Genomic DNA, 16,125 nt, shown 5'->3' with positions numbered 1-16,125 from the left:
CGGGCGGCACGGGGTGGAGAGGAGGAGGAGGGCGCGGGGCGCGGGGCGCAGGGCCGCCCAGCAGCAGTCTAGCCAAGGTGGCAGCGGGACTGTCTCTTTAAGCGCTCCGGAGGGGCCGGGCCCCGAGAGCAGCGGGCGCGTTTCCATGGCACCGAGGCTGCGGGGGCTGCGGGGCCGCTGGGCTCGCAGGTTTCCAGTCGCTCCCGTCCGAGCAAGGGCGCCCATCTCTGCGGCCCGAGCGCCACCCAGGCGTTCCGCCCGCGCGCTCCTCGTCGTCGGCGATGCCTAGTGGGGCCGAGCTGCTGCCGCGCCCTCCGCAGGGAGACGCATCTCGCCGGCCCCGCGAGCCCCGCACACCAACTTCTGCCCCGCGAGCTCAACTTCTGCACGGGGCTCGGACTTGCGGAGCCGGAGTGGCGCGCGGCGCGCAGCCGGGGTGGCGGCTGGAGCCGCTCCGCCCCGCGGAGATGACCTGGCGACTGTGGCTCTGGTGCTTCTGCGCTTGGGTGGCCGCCGGCTGGCCGCCAGGCAGCGCCCTTCAGCTCCGGCCAGGCATGTAAGTGTAGCCCGCGCGCTCCGGGAGGTGTGGGGAGAGTCGGCCCCGCGCGCCTCCGCCCACTCCTAACCTGCTGCGGCCCCTGTGGCTAGAGCAGTTCCCTCCGGTTAGGGGTGCAGGGCGCGAGTGGCGGGCCGGCACCGGGCGAGGTCCGAGAGCTGTCCCAGGCCGAGCGCGGCGGGAACGCTGTCCCCTGCGCGTCCTCGGGGCAGAGACCCGGACCCGGGCGCTTCCCACCTGACTTACTTTCTCAGCGCCAGACAGGATCTCTCCCTAGGGGTGTGTGTGTGTGTGTGTGTGTGTGTGTGTGTGTGTGAATTTCCTTTTTGGAAGAATAATTGGCTAATAACAATTTCCACTTTTTGAATGGGGTTTGAACGAAATCCTGTTGAACAGCGCGTTACTTGACATGTCCTTCCTAGAGACCAGAGTTTATGTAATAGCTAGTCTTCTTTTTTTTTTTTTTTTAAGAAGTATCTCCGAGTCCGAAGGAGTGGATTATTCCACAGGTTTGATGAGAGGCGAACCCTTTGATGGCGAATGACTTTCGCCAAAGTGAGGAGCTGGGGAGGCCAGTGAGTTAAGGGCTGAGTGAGCGGCCAGCTTAGATGCTTGCGGGGTTAGGAGAGAACGAAAGCGTGGGAACGTGATTATAACGCATCCTCTGCGGGTGGGGCATGGTTTCATTTCCAGAACAACAGTGAAGGAGGCAGGAGATGCTCATTCTTGGTCGCTGTGGCAAGTGTTGCCGGAAGCTCAGCGCAGGTGTGAATCTTAACCAATTGCCCTATCGCCCAGACTGGCTGGAGAAGTTTGCCCCGGAATTCTGTCTTCTCAGGGGGGTGGATCATCATCAACTCTCTGAGAGAGAAGCCAAATCTAACTCTGCTTTTCCCTTCTACTCTTAAGCGGTTATGAATACACCTTTAATGTCTTTGCTACTTCTTTGCTTCATCTTTGATTTTCTGAAATGTGAATGCTTTATTGTGGGAAAATGATGAGTACACAAGGCCGTCTGTCCCTTTCTGGGTCTTGACTTTTTCTTGTCAGAAAGATACTATTTTTGGATTCACTTTACATTTCCATATTTCATCCTTCTCCTGTGAGATTCGATTTGCTACCTGGTTACTGCGAATGTCACTAACTATAAATCTTGAGACATGACCAGTGTGCAGTGGCGTCGCAGAACAACTCCTTGTCTACATAGTTTGTAAATACATTTTGGCAGAAATGCAAGAAATTTCTGGGTAGGTGATTTCTCTTACATTGAGAAGATGGGTCTTGTTTATTTGAATAGGCGTTTCCTCTCCAGTTTATTTCAGAAAACACATCTTACTTTGGGTAGCTTGTCCATACATAAGCCTCCACTTTTTGGATACTGATTTTTTAGCTAGCTGGCTGGCTAGCTGTTCTCTTACTTTTACAAGTGCTGTTATTAAAGTGGACCCTGGCTGACTTATTAGGTAGCTACTGGTGCACATGAGGCAGAATAACCCCTTTTGGGAGGCACTGAAAAACAGAGATACCACATCACTTTTTATATTGCTTAGATATTTTACCTCATGTTTCAGTATTGGTACTTTTGTTGAAAAGGCTGGAAGGATGACATTGCATTTTTTTTTAAAGGACACTGCTACTGCAGCTCATTCATTTATCAGGTGAGATGAGATCAGATATTAAAACCAATATAAATTCTTGGGTGTTTAATAGAGATGCTCTGTCTGGGAGTTATTGAGATCACTCTGATGACTCTTAGTACTTTCTGAAATCTGGATGGGAAAAATCCAATCAAATTTGTATTTAGTTCTCCCTGGTATTAGAGTTAATGGTTTCTTCAGCAGGAACCATGTTGGGATTTAGTGCTAGTTTTCTGCAGATGCCTTTGCAATTGTTGTAGGCATGTGGAATACAGCCACGGAAAGCACTTGGCTTCCACACACCTGTCCATCTATTAAATTAAAGAGAATTCTTCCTGAGATTTTTATTGACCTCTGAGGTCCATTATCAGTGAGAGCAGGCTTCTAATGAGATGAGGGCCACTAATGAGAAGGCATCATCCTACCGACTGGCACTTATAGGTCATTAACACAGGTAAAAGTTTTGTGTAGCTGATCTTGTCCTTGAGCAGATTTTGGAGCTGGAATGACAACTGAAAAGAAGAAATGACTGTGCAGCTAAATAATGGTCAGCCTAAGTGTAATGAATTGTATTTATGGTATATTCTTCCACGGGTAAGCTCATTTTCAAAGGAAATTCTATCAATGAAACAAAAGATGACATATGGGTCCTCCAACTCTAATGATAATCGATCTTGCTGATGACCTTGTCATCACTTTTAGGAAACCTTTGGTTTCCTAAGGGTAGACAGATTTATAAAATCATTATTCCACAAAGAGTGGCTGTATACCTACTATGTGACTCGACTTTGGAAATCACAGGTAATGAATACTGAATCTTTTTTGAATTCTTAGATGTCAGGCAAATTTCTAACTACGTGTATTATTTCATTTTATCCTGGAAATAGCCCTACAAGTAAGGCACTGTTATCGTCTCCATTTATGATGAAGAAAGAGATATAATAAGGTTAAATTCACACTCCAAGAATTCATGAGATTTGGATACAGGTAGTTTGAATTCCAGTGCTGGAGTTCTTAACAAATATGATCCCTTTTAGAACACCCAAGCCCAGCCTGTGTTTCTAAGTTCTTTGTAATCACTGCCCGGGGTTCTCAATGGGAATGCAGCTGGTATTTTCTGCCTAGTGGGAACCTGTGGGGCTTTTTTGACTGTTGTAAAAGCTGTAGGGTTCCATTGGCGTTTGGGCTTGGTATGGAGGTGGGTTGGTGTGCTTTATCCTGCAGTGGATAAGATTGTTCCTCACAAGGAAGATCTGATCTCTCTCTTCCTCACCGAGACTCTTCATAAGAAATTCTCCTGCTCTGTTACAGCTGTAGACACTCAAGTATTAAAACAATGGGCTCGGCTTAAACTGGGAATTGTGGAATAGGGAAAGCTAGCCTTGGCAAGTACATTATGAATTGGAGAGTTGTAACTGATGATGGCATTTTGATAAAGGGATATTGAAGCGTTTACTTATGTTAATGGTACTCTGCAAATGTTTTCTCAAGGATTAAATAGACGGAAATAAACTCTACTCCAGATCTTTGAGACATCAAAGGAAAATGACTGGCTGTAATACACTCTATTAAAATTTATCCTTTGTAATACTGTCTTGTAAACACTTGCATAACTATTGTATACATCATGACGGAAGTAGTGAACATGGGTGTGTTGCAGATAGATTACCATTCAGGCAGAATGTGTATAAAGCCAGATCTGCCTTTATAGGCAGATCCAGTAGCTGAAGCTCCAGGGATTTGAGTTACTGGGCATTCTCTCACACGTAGTGGGGATTTTAGAAAGATATGGCCACTTAGTGACTCAGTAGTCTCCTAAACTATTTCATCATGCGATCCCATGGACTGTAGCCTGCCAGGTTCCTCTGTCCATGGAGTTTTCCAGGTGGAAATACTGGAGTGGATAGCCAGTTCCTCCTCCAGAGGATCAGGACAGCTCACATTCATTCCCTAATGTAGGCCTCCACTGCAGGTTGATGTAGCAATCCGAAATGTGCCTGATAACAATACAGCTTACCCACCCAAATGCCACCCCCAACACATATGTGTAGAACTGTTTCCCCTCAGCCTGCTGTAGATGATATAGAAACTTGTGGTCATCGTGGCAGAGATTTAGCTTTTTGAACAATCAATACATTTAGAAGTAGAAAAAGGGAAGAAGATACAATAATCCAGAATTGTGAAGGGGAATTGACAGAGATGTCTTGTGAAACACACACCATGTTGGTATTTGTATTATTTGCTCTAGTTCTGTTTTTTTTTTTTTCCACTTCTGATAAAGCCTGAAATTGAGCCAATTAGAGATGTCTGAGGCTATGAACAGAACGGTCCACTTTTAAATTCACAAATAATTTAAGCACAGCCTGTGGTCTGTCATTTACTCAGTGTAAATTAATTAAAAAATACTTTTCTTTTTTGTTGAGATCAGTCACACTAAGTGAGCATAACATTAAGTGGAGAAGACTATGTGCACCCTCCATGGGCAAGACATTATTTCTAGCAGTTTGTGTTTATTGTTTTAAGAATAATCCTCTGAAGTTGGGAATACTGTCATCTCTATTTTTCAGATGAGGACACTGAGACAGAGGGAGAGATTAAGTAACTTGCTGTGGTTTCATAGCTGAGAAGTGGTGGGATGGGCTTTGAACCCACTGTAACTCCAGAGCCTTCTTCCTGTTCACTGTTACCTGTGACGGTCACTCTCCCCTTGACCTTTCCTTCCTAGGCTTCCTTGGCTTTCAAATTACCATCCTCCCAGGCCCTCCTGCTTATTTTCAGCAGCAGCTTACTTTTTCTCCTATCGCCCAAGTGGACCTGAACCTCACCTTTGCCAGGTAATTTTAGGAGCCGACTTCAACCCATACTTTGCTGATGACATTGACATTCCATTATTTAATATGTAATGTTTTGACAGATTCTCTGTCCTCAGCAGGGAATCCTCAACTTCTTGTCCTCAGTATTTTTTCTGTTTCTTTACTTCTTTCTTGGGTATCTTGTAGGGATAACTTTCCAGCTTTTTCAAGGTAATTCCTTCCCTACATGTTCCACATCCTGCCATGAGCAGTGTTCTTTATTAGTCATCTCTTTCCTTTCTTTTATTGCCAACTCTTTCCTTTCTGCTATTTTTGCTTCTCCTCCCCTATGTGTTCATGTCTTCCTGCCTACATCTCCCCCTGTTCTGTGTTTCTGATATGTTTGTGTCTAATGTGGATCTGTTTTGACCTTGCTGCTTCCCTCCACCTTTAATTTCTCAAGAACAGTTCTTTGATGCGTATCAATGATTTTATCATTGATCATTTAACCCACTGAAATCTGGCCTCCTCTGCTAAAATTCCTTCCCAGGATGCTGCCTTCTTTCCAGAACTCCCCCTCCTCCCATTTTTCTACTGGCTACTCCTGTTTCCCACTTCACTTCACTTGTGCATTTCCTTTGTACACTGAGTTTCATCTGGAGTTCTCCCGCACTAGCTGCTACTTTCTCTCCCCTTCTATCTTTAATCCCCTTTCCACTCTATATATTTTCCCTGCTTTATCTATTTCTTTCCTTGGCTTCTAGCATGTGTTCTATTCTGGTGAAACCTAGATCTGTACATTTAGCCCCATTCTCTTCAGAGCTACAGGGTTGCCTTTCAAATAATAGATTTATTATCACTGTGGGGTCAAGACTCAAAATGTCCTTAGATCATCTCTAGTTATCCTTGTGTCCCTAACGTTTTCTCCCTCCAAAGTACTTGCCTCATCTTTTTTCCCTTCATATTTGAACTCAGATCTGTCACTTTTCTCCTAGTTTATCTTGTAGTTACATTATGAGCTTTAGGTAAGATGATCATGAACAAACCTTTGAATATGATGATTGGATAACTAGAAATGAATATTTATATTTCTCTCAGGTGTCAAATTTTAGAAACATGAGCAATGAAATCTCTTGAATTAGTTCTCTTTCCCATTGCCAACACTCAAGCCCAGCCATGCTATTTTTACTCCTAGATTGTTATGGTAGTCTCTTGGTTGGTCTTGCTCTTCATATTCTCTGGATCCTCTTTATTTTTGTTATATATTCAATTTCATCAAAGTTTGTTTTTATTATATATACAATTTCATCAAACAAAGACCTATTAACATCATTTCCTTTTGTAAAAACTAAGATTGTCCATGGAGTAAAGTTCCAGCATCAGAATATTATTCTTAAATAGCACTTATTAAATGCTGGGAACAGTATAAGTACTTTCCATATTTTAACTCATTTCATCCTCACAAAAACCATATCAGAATATTAGTATCCACATTTTATAATGAGGCAATTGAGATCTAGAGAAGTTATGGTTTTCTGAGAAATTGCATATAAGGCTATGGAGCTCAGGAGAATTTATGTAGCTAACAATTTTGAAGGATAGGCTATGAACCCGGACTGTTTGACTGTAGAATCTGTGCTTTTTAACTATTGCACTCTATTCAAGATTTTATCTTTCTGGTATTATTCAATTTCTTAAACTTTTATAGGACAATTTAAAAAGTTTCCTTTAGTTCTTTTCTCCTCATCAAGATCTCTGATGAGGCGTTCTTGTGTCAGATTTTACTCTGCCTGCAGGGTAACGAGTTAGTCTGCCAGAGTAGACAGATGCTGACAGAAGACATGAGACTCCTGGATGAGAGACAAAGGGCTTTACTAATCAGTCAGGCCATAGCAGGTAATGCGAGCTTCAAGTTTGCATCAGTCACCCCCCACAAGTTCCTTGAGGCAACGAGGAGTGGCCCAAATGGATACTGTGTACACAGTGGGTTTATATCACAGATGAGGAACCCAGGCCTTATAAAAATCTCCCATGTTGTAAGGGGGATGTTAGCAGCCTTGCTCAACATTTGGCCTCAGAGGGAGATACCATCTTTCTTATCCTGCTCAGGAAACAACTCTGCCCTCAGCCCTGGCAGGACATACCCTCTAAATCTTCCAAGGCTGTTGCTATACAAAAATCCTTCTAGAAAAAAAAAAAAAAAAAAAAATCCTTCCAGGACAAAAGCCCTGAAAGCTTCTTCACAAGGTATGTAGAAATGAGTCTCAACACCTCTAACATTTTCTTTCCCCATTTCACCAGCATGGGCTTTGCTAAAGCTTAAATCTAGTTTTGTTCTCTTGTTAAATCCAGCACTTGTGTTTCCATTTCTTTTTCAATGGGTGGGAAGACTCTGGAACTAGATGAACACAGAGGTTTAATGAGCAGACTCAAGGGGCTATGTTCAAATCCCAAGTATCTATCTTCTCTCCACTGAAGCTGAAATTAAATCACTAACCCAGAAACAGATCACCAGCCCAGGTTGGATGCATGAGACAAGTGCTCGGGCCTGGTGCACTGGGAAGACCCAGAGGGATCGGGTGGAGAGGGAGGTGGGAGGGGGGATCGGGATGGGGAATATATGTAAAGCCATGGCTGATTCATGTCAATGTATGACAAAAACCACTACAATATTGTAAAGTAATTAGCCTCCAACTAATAAAAATAAATGGAAAAAAATCACTAACCCAGCTGCTTAATATGTAGCTGATATCTTGTTATTTCCATTTAACAAATGTTTATTCATTGTCCAGTGTTTTGCTCGGCTTTGGGGATACAAAGAGGATAAGTTGATTCTCTGTCATTGAGCAGCTCATAGACCTGGAGGGAGATCAATGAATAGATCAGAACCTATCAAAAAAAAAAGTTGTCAGAGATGGAACATATAACCTAGCTGGAGGGAAGAAAGAATCCAGGGCTTTAGTTGTGGGTTTTCAAGAGTGTATTTTTCTTAAGCTAATTCACTGAGTAAAGGTTAGATGAATGATAAAAGTGGAGGTGGGGTTCTAGTTGATGAGAAGTGCATGTGCAAGAAGAAGGAGGTCTTTTCTCATTTAGGAAAAACCATAAATCATTTTCTTAATGGTATGTCTGGAGGGGAGAATATGAAAGGAGCCACAGTAGAAGAGGAGTTTAGGGCAGTTAAGAGGTACTGACCCAGTGTGGGTCTTACAATCTGGAGGTGAGAGCTTTGAACTTCACGACACCCGTGAGGAACCCAGAAGAGAGTGACTGAAAGCGGAGGAGGAACCTAGTCAGATTTGTGTTTATTGAATGAAGAATGGGCTGCAGAGGGAAGAGGCCAGAGGTGGGGAGCCCAAGGAGGAGAGTCCTTCAGTAGTGGGAGGAGAAGTGGAGTGAGTCTTATAAACAATGGAAGTAGTGGTGATGAAAGGAAGGGTAGATTCCAAAGGAGTTGGTGCATATGTGGTGGAAAGGGAGTGAGAGAGAGAGAGAGAAGGTGACAGCTGGGTAATAGAGAAAATCAGAAACACAGGGAAGGGGAGAAGAGGGGAGCTCCGCTGGGACCCTGTTGGCTCTTAATGCATCTCTGGGCTCTCAGATGGGGACCTTCTGGGGAAACACCATAGGAGTATCTGAGGCCAGGAGATTGGTCTGGGCTAGATCTATATGGGGGTATTGAAGTGTCAGGAGAGAAGTATGTATAAAAGTGAGAAGAAAAGATTACTGAAGAAGGAAACCTGGGGTACTTTAGTATATGAGAGGAGGGCTTCCCAGGCGGCACTGGTGGTAAAGAACTTGCCTGCCAATGCAGTAGATGTAAGAGACCCGGGTTCAATCCTGGGGTTGGGAAGATCCCCTGGAGGAGGGCATGGCAACCCACTCCAGTGTTCTTGCCTGGAGAATCCCATCGATGGAGGAGCCTGGCGGGCTGCAGTCCTTAGGGTCACACAGAGTTGGACACGACTGAAGCAACTTAGCAGGTATACACACGAGGAGGACAGATGAAGAAGGACCCAAGGAAGAGATTAGGAATCTGCCTGAGAAGAAGGAAAGAGGGAGGGAGTGTAAATGCCATGAAAGGCATCAGGGACTTTAAATAAAAGAGGAGTATGGAAAGTGGAGGGTGTTGCTACTGAAAAGTAATTGACTTAGAGTTACCCCCAACAGACCCAATGGAAGAACTTTGTTTTAGTTGAGAAAACTCTGGTAGCCATCACTGTTGGTCATGGTGACGAGAAGTGTAGACTCCTGGAGAGCAGCTGGAGGTGTCTGAGTTCCTGTTGGACTCAGTTTATCATCATTGCCCCCGCCCTCCATGCCCTTGCACGGTCCCCCTTGCTCTCTACACTTGACTCTCCGTGAACTTCCTGCCTCCTCGTCTCTGCCAGGTCAATCTCTTAAGACCCAGCACAAAAGTCATCTGTTTCACAGAGAAGTTCTGGGTCCCTCACATGGGATTAGTTGACTGTCTGTCCCAGCAATCTGAACTGACATTTGAATTTTCATAGGTATGCAAAGATCTCTAGGTTTTTTTTTTTATTTTTATTTTAAAGAAATCTATTTGAAAACCATGTGATAATGATGAGAACATGTTTGGAATTAGTAAAGGCTTTCCCAGCCAACTGTTTGTAAAGTCAGCTCCTGGTATATAAATTATGTGGCTTGTCAACTGGTGATGAGGGAAATGTTTTCTGTCACTCTTCAGCAGACAGTTTTCAGTGGTGGTAAGTGTTCTCCTCACTGATATAGTTAATTAAGAATTGACAGTAATTCTGAGCTTTAGCGACTTTGACTCTTTGAGAGAAGAGGCAGTCCCAGGAGACTTGAACTTTGGTTTCTCTGAATTATTAAGAAAACCATTTTTCTGGTTTAGCATAGTAGATTCTGATCAGTATCAGGAGAAAGGCAATCTAATTTTGATTTTTTTTTTCCTGGAGCTCAAAGCACTAATCTTCATTTGCAATACTTCCAAATTTTTGTTACTCTGTAAAGGGTTTGATTTATAGACAAGTGTGTGATAATAGAATAACAGTCAAATTGTATTACTTTTTTATTTATTGTGGAGTTTAAACAAGTTTTGTCTATCCCAGCTTACAAAGTCCCAAAGATAAGAAAACTCTTCTCAGCGTGAATAAACTGGGAATGTATCTTGACATCAAAAATTTATTTTCTAATGCCTTTCACGGTTTGTTCATGCTGAGAACCACTTCTTATCTTTTGAACTTTTGAACTCTTTCTGTATTGGGATGAGCAAAAATGAACACAGGTTTCCTTTCAGTGTACTAAAATACCACATGTAAAATAAAACAAGTAGAAACTCAAGACACAGCGATACACACTGGCCAATTATGTGATAACAGAATAGTATTTGTACTGAGCTTTAGGCATGTTATATGCAATATGAAATGAATTTTGAAATAGGAAACACAACAGGCAGCAGCTATTAAAAGGTATGCCTTACATCTCTTGTTAAGCACATCTTGCTTAAATTCAACTGACAGTAACAAGTTAGGGCCAGGAAACGACTCAGTCAGCATTCCCTTTCATAAATCTATTTACAGTAGAAACCCCAGTAACATTTTAATTGTTTCACAGCTAAACTTGCTCAAAGTGCCACCTTAAAAGGGCTCAGTTTCATTCAAATTTAAGGGACCAGAGAGTTCATAGTTTACTCTAATGACCTAGCGATGGTTGTAAAAGTTCTAAATATATTTTTTGGCTCACTGTACAACTGAGGGATTCTTTGTAGTGGTCACATATGCTCTCAGTAAGTTGTTGTATCTCCCCATTTCAATCCCACCAGAACACTCTCTCCGCTTCTCTCCCATCTGAATCCCAGGGTCTCTCTCCTAAAGTCCCGTTGAGCACCTTCTGTCCATTTTTATTTAGTTGCTCATGTTAATTCTGTAGCTAGATTTTAACTGCATTGTGGGCAAAGTGTGAGCCCAATGTTTGTCGAATTTAAACTAGTCACGGATAATCAACCTTCAACCCATGTTTCTGTGTCCCCTCTATTGCTCCCTTGATAAAAATATACCCCAAACTTATTTGTAAGCATTGGGAGTTCTTGTTCTGGCTGTGCTACAAATTAGCTCAGTGAGACTGGTAACCTCTCTGGTCTCTAGTTTCTCATGTATCTGTGACAACAAATGTTCCAAGAGATACACGTTTTCAAGGATTAATCAGCCTTAAAATATATCCCTAATCTGACTTGTTATATACAATTATTTAGCATTGGTCACTTAAATGTAGGGAGATGTCTGCTTAAGACATTATTTTTGCTCTTTGGCTTTGTTCTGTGTTAAACCCTCCTTGACAAGATGTGTTGGTAGTTTTTGTTGTTGTTATTTAGTTACTCAGTCATGTCCCACTCCTTGTGACCCCACGGACTGTAACCCTCCAGGCTCCTCTGGAATTGTCCAGGTGAGAATACTGGAGTGGGTAGCTATTTCCTTCTCCACTTGGTAGTTTAAAAGATCCTTTTTCTCTAAAGACTGTTTCTGGCTATAATAATGAAACATGCTCATTTCTTACAGAGATAAAATAATTTTATTTTCTAAGGGAAAACTGAGATGGAGAGATATAAAGTCTTATATCAAAATGATCCAGCAACCTTATACCATCAAAGTACATTAAAAATGAGGAAGATCCAAGATCATCTCACTATAAATTATTATTTGGGGTGCTCAGGATCTGTTCTTAATCCTGGGATTTGGTAGTGATATTAGGGTACAGATTATACAAAAGCAGCATGAGAGGGAGCATTGTTCTTGTATTCTTTTTACTGTGTAATTTTTGTGTGTTTATAGACCTATGTTTGTGTGATTGTCAGTTTCTGGATGTGTCTCCTGCGGGCTTTGCCCACACTGTGTTCAGTTTCCAAGCACTCTTTTTTACCTTCGAAAAATAGTTTCAGACTCATTGCCAGAAGATTGGGGTTAGTGGTAGTAAATAATGACCAGAGTAGATTTTAAGAAATCTTATGTCAATGTGGTGCTTTTCTAGGCCTGATCTGCACTAGTAACTCTTGAAATTCTTTTGCTTTGGAAGGTACATGCTTCAGAGTCACCAATTCTTTTGTGTCTTATAGTTTTCATAAAAGGTATTTATATTTCAAGTAGCATTTTGTCTCCATGATATCAGCACATAAGCTGCCCTTTTTATTTCTTAAATTACCCATCTTAAATTTACACTCTGGACTGATTTGACTGTGTGTGTTCAAATAAAAAATAGTTTTATAATCCCTTATTCTTAATTTTGAAATCCCAAAAGCTCTAAAATACTGGCAGGTACTTTTCATTGTTGCTATTTGTCACAAATTAATTTGGTGGGAAAATCTACACTGAGCTGATGTGAGTCTAATTATAGACTTTATTTTATTCAATATAAAAATCCTTAAGTTTCTTTAAGTAAATGTCAATGGATTTGGTTAGGGTGTGACTCTAGACACTTCTGGGCACATATGTGCCATATTGTCTTTGTAAAATCTGAAAAATTCTGAACTCCAAAGCAGTTGGGCCCCAAAGAATTCTAACCTGTAAATAATGGGTAAATAAGATATTTAAAGAACATGTTGATTTTCACAGAGTAATTTAAATTTTTAGACATTTGTTTTTTAGAATTTTTAGACCATTCTTTTATAAAATGGGGAATTGCCTTTTAGCAAAGAAATACCCACCTATTTTTGTTTGTTTAAATTCTGGATGTTGGTTTGTGTAGCTTCTTGTGTCCATCAAAATAAAAAAGACCATTATCAATATTAGTGGATGTTTTTATATAAAATCCCAACATTTTATAATATACCTTGTCAAAAGTAAAAAAAAAAAAAATAGCAGATTTTATCATTTAAAAACGTTCTCATTTTAATAATCACCCACTCCAGTATTCTTGCCTCGAGAATTCCATGGACAGAGGAGCCTGGTGGGCTGCTGTCCATGGGGTCACACAGAGTTGGACATGACCGAAGTGACTTAGCTTTTGTGCATGCATTGGAGAGGAAAATGGCAACCCACTCCGGAGTTCTTGCCTGGAGAATCCCAGGGACAGAGGAGCCTGGTGGGCTGGCGTCCATGGGGTTGCACAGAGTCGGACATGACTGAGCGACTTAGCAGCAGCATTTTAATAATCGGGAAGTAGAGATTAGATAGTCCCTTAAGGGTAACGGGTGAAAATGAGTTCTGTTGTCCTTCTTTTAAGCCCGTTGCTTCTGTATGAAAGAAGCAGAATCAGTGCTATCCATTGAGCAGGAGCTTCATGCCAGGCAACGTGGTAAGGGTTTCCTGTATCGTCTCATTTTATTTCATCTGATCAACAAACACTGTGCAGTTACACTAGGCCTCTAATGTTGAAAAATCATTATTTAGGGATTGCGATAAGGCCAAAAACCCTCTCATTTCTAAAATTTAGATATTTTATTCATTTCAATTTCATTCTCTGTTCAGAAAGGATAAAACTTCTTTGGTCCTACTCTTGGTTACTTTTTCTGATGTCTAATTCCAGAGGGTAAACTGGTCTTTTGAAGGGTAAGGCAGTCTGGTTAGGATCAGTCTGAGGGACCCCCTAGTACCAGATTAATATTAATAGAAGTGGACCTTGAAGTCTTTTCCTCCCCTCTGCTTCACAAACTTTCCTGTTTCACTGTCTTCATACATTTTGGTTTGTTTTCTGAAGTCCTTATTTTGACTCCAACAAGCCATTACAGTTTTCAGATTGCATCTGTGATAACTCCATATCTGTGTAGAGTCTGGTAAGCTATTAGTTTCCAAAAAGAATCAGTCGAAATTCCTAACTCACTTTGCTGTAGTCCTTGCATTTCATGTTAAACATGCTTATGATATTCTTTTTCGTATGTGGAATCCTCATGACCACATGTTGCATTATTGATGGCCTCCCCAAGACTTTGCTTCTTGCTGTGACTACTTCAATTATCTCAGAGTTTAAGCTCTTCATCAGGTAGCATAGGTGGGGCATTTATGTTTCTGACATGACTCTCTAGCATAGCAGGAAAGAGGCCTGTTCTGAAGAAAATAAGAATTCTCTTAAGGTGGGGTGGAGCCCCTTGGTTCGGCATTCTGGTCCCCATGGAGACAGACACTTCAAGAGAGCCGAATGACCCAGAAGCAAAAGTTAATTTTAACGGACCTCAGAAGCCCAAGCAAGGCACTTTAACATCTGACAGCCTGGGCAAGAATTGAGCATGAAGAGTAAATTGTCTCACAAAGGAGGAGGGTTACACATGGGTAGGACTGCAGGTGACGCTTCCTGCCTCTGTTCAGTGTGGCAACAAGAGATAGTATGGCTTTTGACCTACAGACAAATTAAATGCCACCTGTCAAAAAAGTGAGCTTTATGGCTGAGTCTTTGCAGTTTTGAGAGATGGAAAACATTTGTGAGGAAGCAGCTACTAAGGGAAAGTCTGAATTAAAATGAGTTATTGCTTGAAGGAAAGATAAATGCTTATTCTGATCGAACCTGAGGCTAGCAGTGAATCTATTACATGAACATATCATCACTGTCTGTTTCATTGGGTACTTCATTTGCCCATGAAATAAAACCTGTTTTCTCTTGAAAACCATCTTTAAAATTTCTGTGTGTTTGCAAAAAAATTGGAAATGGCCTCAATGTCCAACAGTGAGGAAACAGTACGTAAATTATGGTATATCCTTACGATGGAACATTTATGCCGCTATTAAAAATGATGTTTACAAAGAATTCTAATGCTCTGTAAAATGCTTATATTATAATAAGTCGAAAAGGAAACAGGATACAAATGTCTGTAACAGCATGGTTTTATATAGAAATGAATAAATATAAAGGCAATAAGCACAAAAGGAGGGAAATGCATCAAAATGTTTTAATAGTGTTTATCTCTTGGTGGTGAATTATGGATAATTTTTAATCCCCTCAACTGTAGTTCTCAGTTTTTGCCAACTTTTCTATAATGAACATCTATTACTTTTTTATTTGGATAGATGCTTTAAAAAAATTCAACTTGCTTTGGAAATAGTTTTCTGATCTCGCATATATCACTGGCCAGAGCCACTTGAAGACAACTTTGTAAGACTATTAAAGCCACCAGTACCATTGAATTATTTCTGATAAGAGCTTTTATGGTTCATTTGTATTTTTCATTAAAAACATGGCATTGTGTGCTCTCTATCTGAGTTGCTATGATTTATTCCAGTGATGGTCCAAAAAAAAGACTAAAAAAGATACAGGCAAATGTCCTCTGCTTAAAGGTTTTGGAAGCATCCCAGAGCAGGGGGGAATAGGTAGCTTTACCACATAGGCTCCAATCTTGTAATCTGGCTTACAGTTAACAGACATAAGCATATTTAGAAACAAGTAGGCCATAAACATGGCTTCTTCAGATCTAGAGTTAGTGACTCAGAGTTAGAGTCTTACATTTAATTTACTAACTCTAAATTGCTAAATTACTGTAACAAATTTATGACCTTTGTTCCTACTCCAAAGGGTGAGGTTAACCTGCCTTGGCTTTTAGGTGACCCTTATTTCTGTAACCAGTTGATACAGGTAGAAATATTTTGCTTACCTAGAACTCAATTTTCTGTCAGCCTTTCTACCTGTAAAATCACTGAGAATCAGAGGTAAATAATAATAGTAACATGAATGACAATGTTAAGTGTTAGTCGCTCAGTCGTGTCTGACTCTTTTGTGGTCCCGTGGACTGTAGCCTGCCAGGCTCCTCTGTCCATGGGATGTCCCAGGCAAGAACACTGGAGTGGGTAGCCATTCCCTTCTCCAGGGGATCTTCCCAACCCAGGGATCAAAGTGGGGTCTCCAGCATTGCAGACAGATTCTTTACAGTCTGAACCACCAGAAACCCAATATAGATTAGCTATTAATAATAGCTAACCTATATTGTATACTTGCTATGTTTTAAACATGTGGGTTCTTTACCTCATCATCTCATTTAATCTTTACAAAAATGGTGCAATTGTATGGCTCTCCCAGGTTACAGTATAGAAAACTGAGGCTCAAAAAAGTTGAGTAGCTCATCCAAGGTCACATAGCTAGTTGTTCTGGAGCTGGAAGCTGAACTATATTCCAAAGCCCAACATACACTTAACTGTTACAGTAAATAGAAACTGCAAATGGATGTCACAGAATCTCTATT

The 16,125-nt window shown here is 41.3% G+C and overlaps 1 protein-coding gene across 1 annotated transcript in view; it reads left to right on the top strand.

Annotated features, from left to right (window-relative positions):
* Window positions 1–454: 454 nt before the first annotated feature.
* LOC136172965 (EGF-like and EMI domain-containing protein 1) overlaps window positions 455–16,125 on the top strand; it is a 559,648-nt gene continuing 543,977 nt past the window's right edge. Inside the window, exon 1 of the mRNA XM_065942121.1 lies at window positions 455–556. Within this exon, the coding sequence (XP_065798193.1) occupies window positions 468–556 (89 nt within the window). The 5' untranslated portion in view covers window positions 455–467. The remainder of the gene's footprint in view (window positions 557–16,125) is intronic.

Source organism: Muntiacus reevesi, chromosome 8 (assembly GCF_963930625.1).
Source record: "Muntiacus reevesi chromosome 8, mMunRee1.1, whole genome shotgun sequence".
Classification (NCBI taxonomy): Eukaryota; Metazoa; Chordata; class Mammalia; order Artiodactyla; family Cervidae; genus Muntiacus; species Muntiacus reevesi.
Note: the sequence above shows the minus strand (reverse complement) of the source record. Positions and strands in the feature narration are given on the sequence as shown.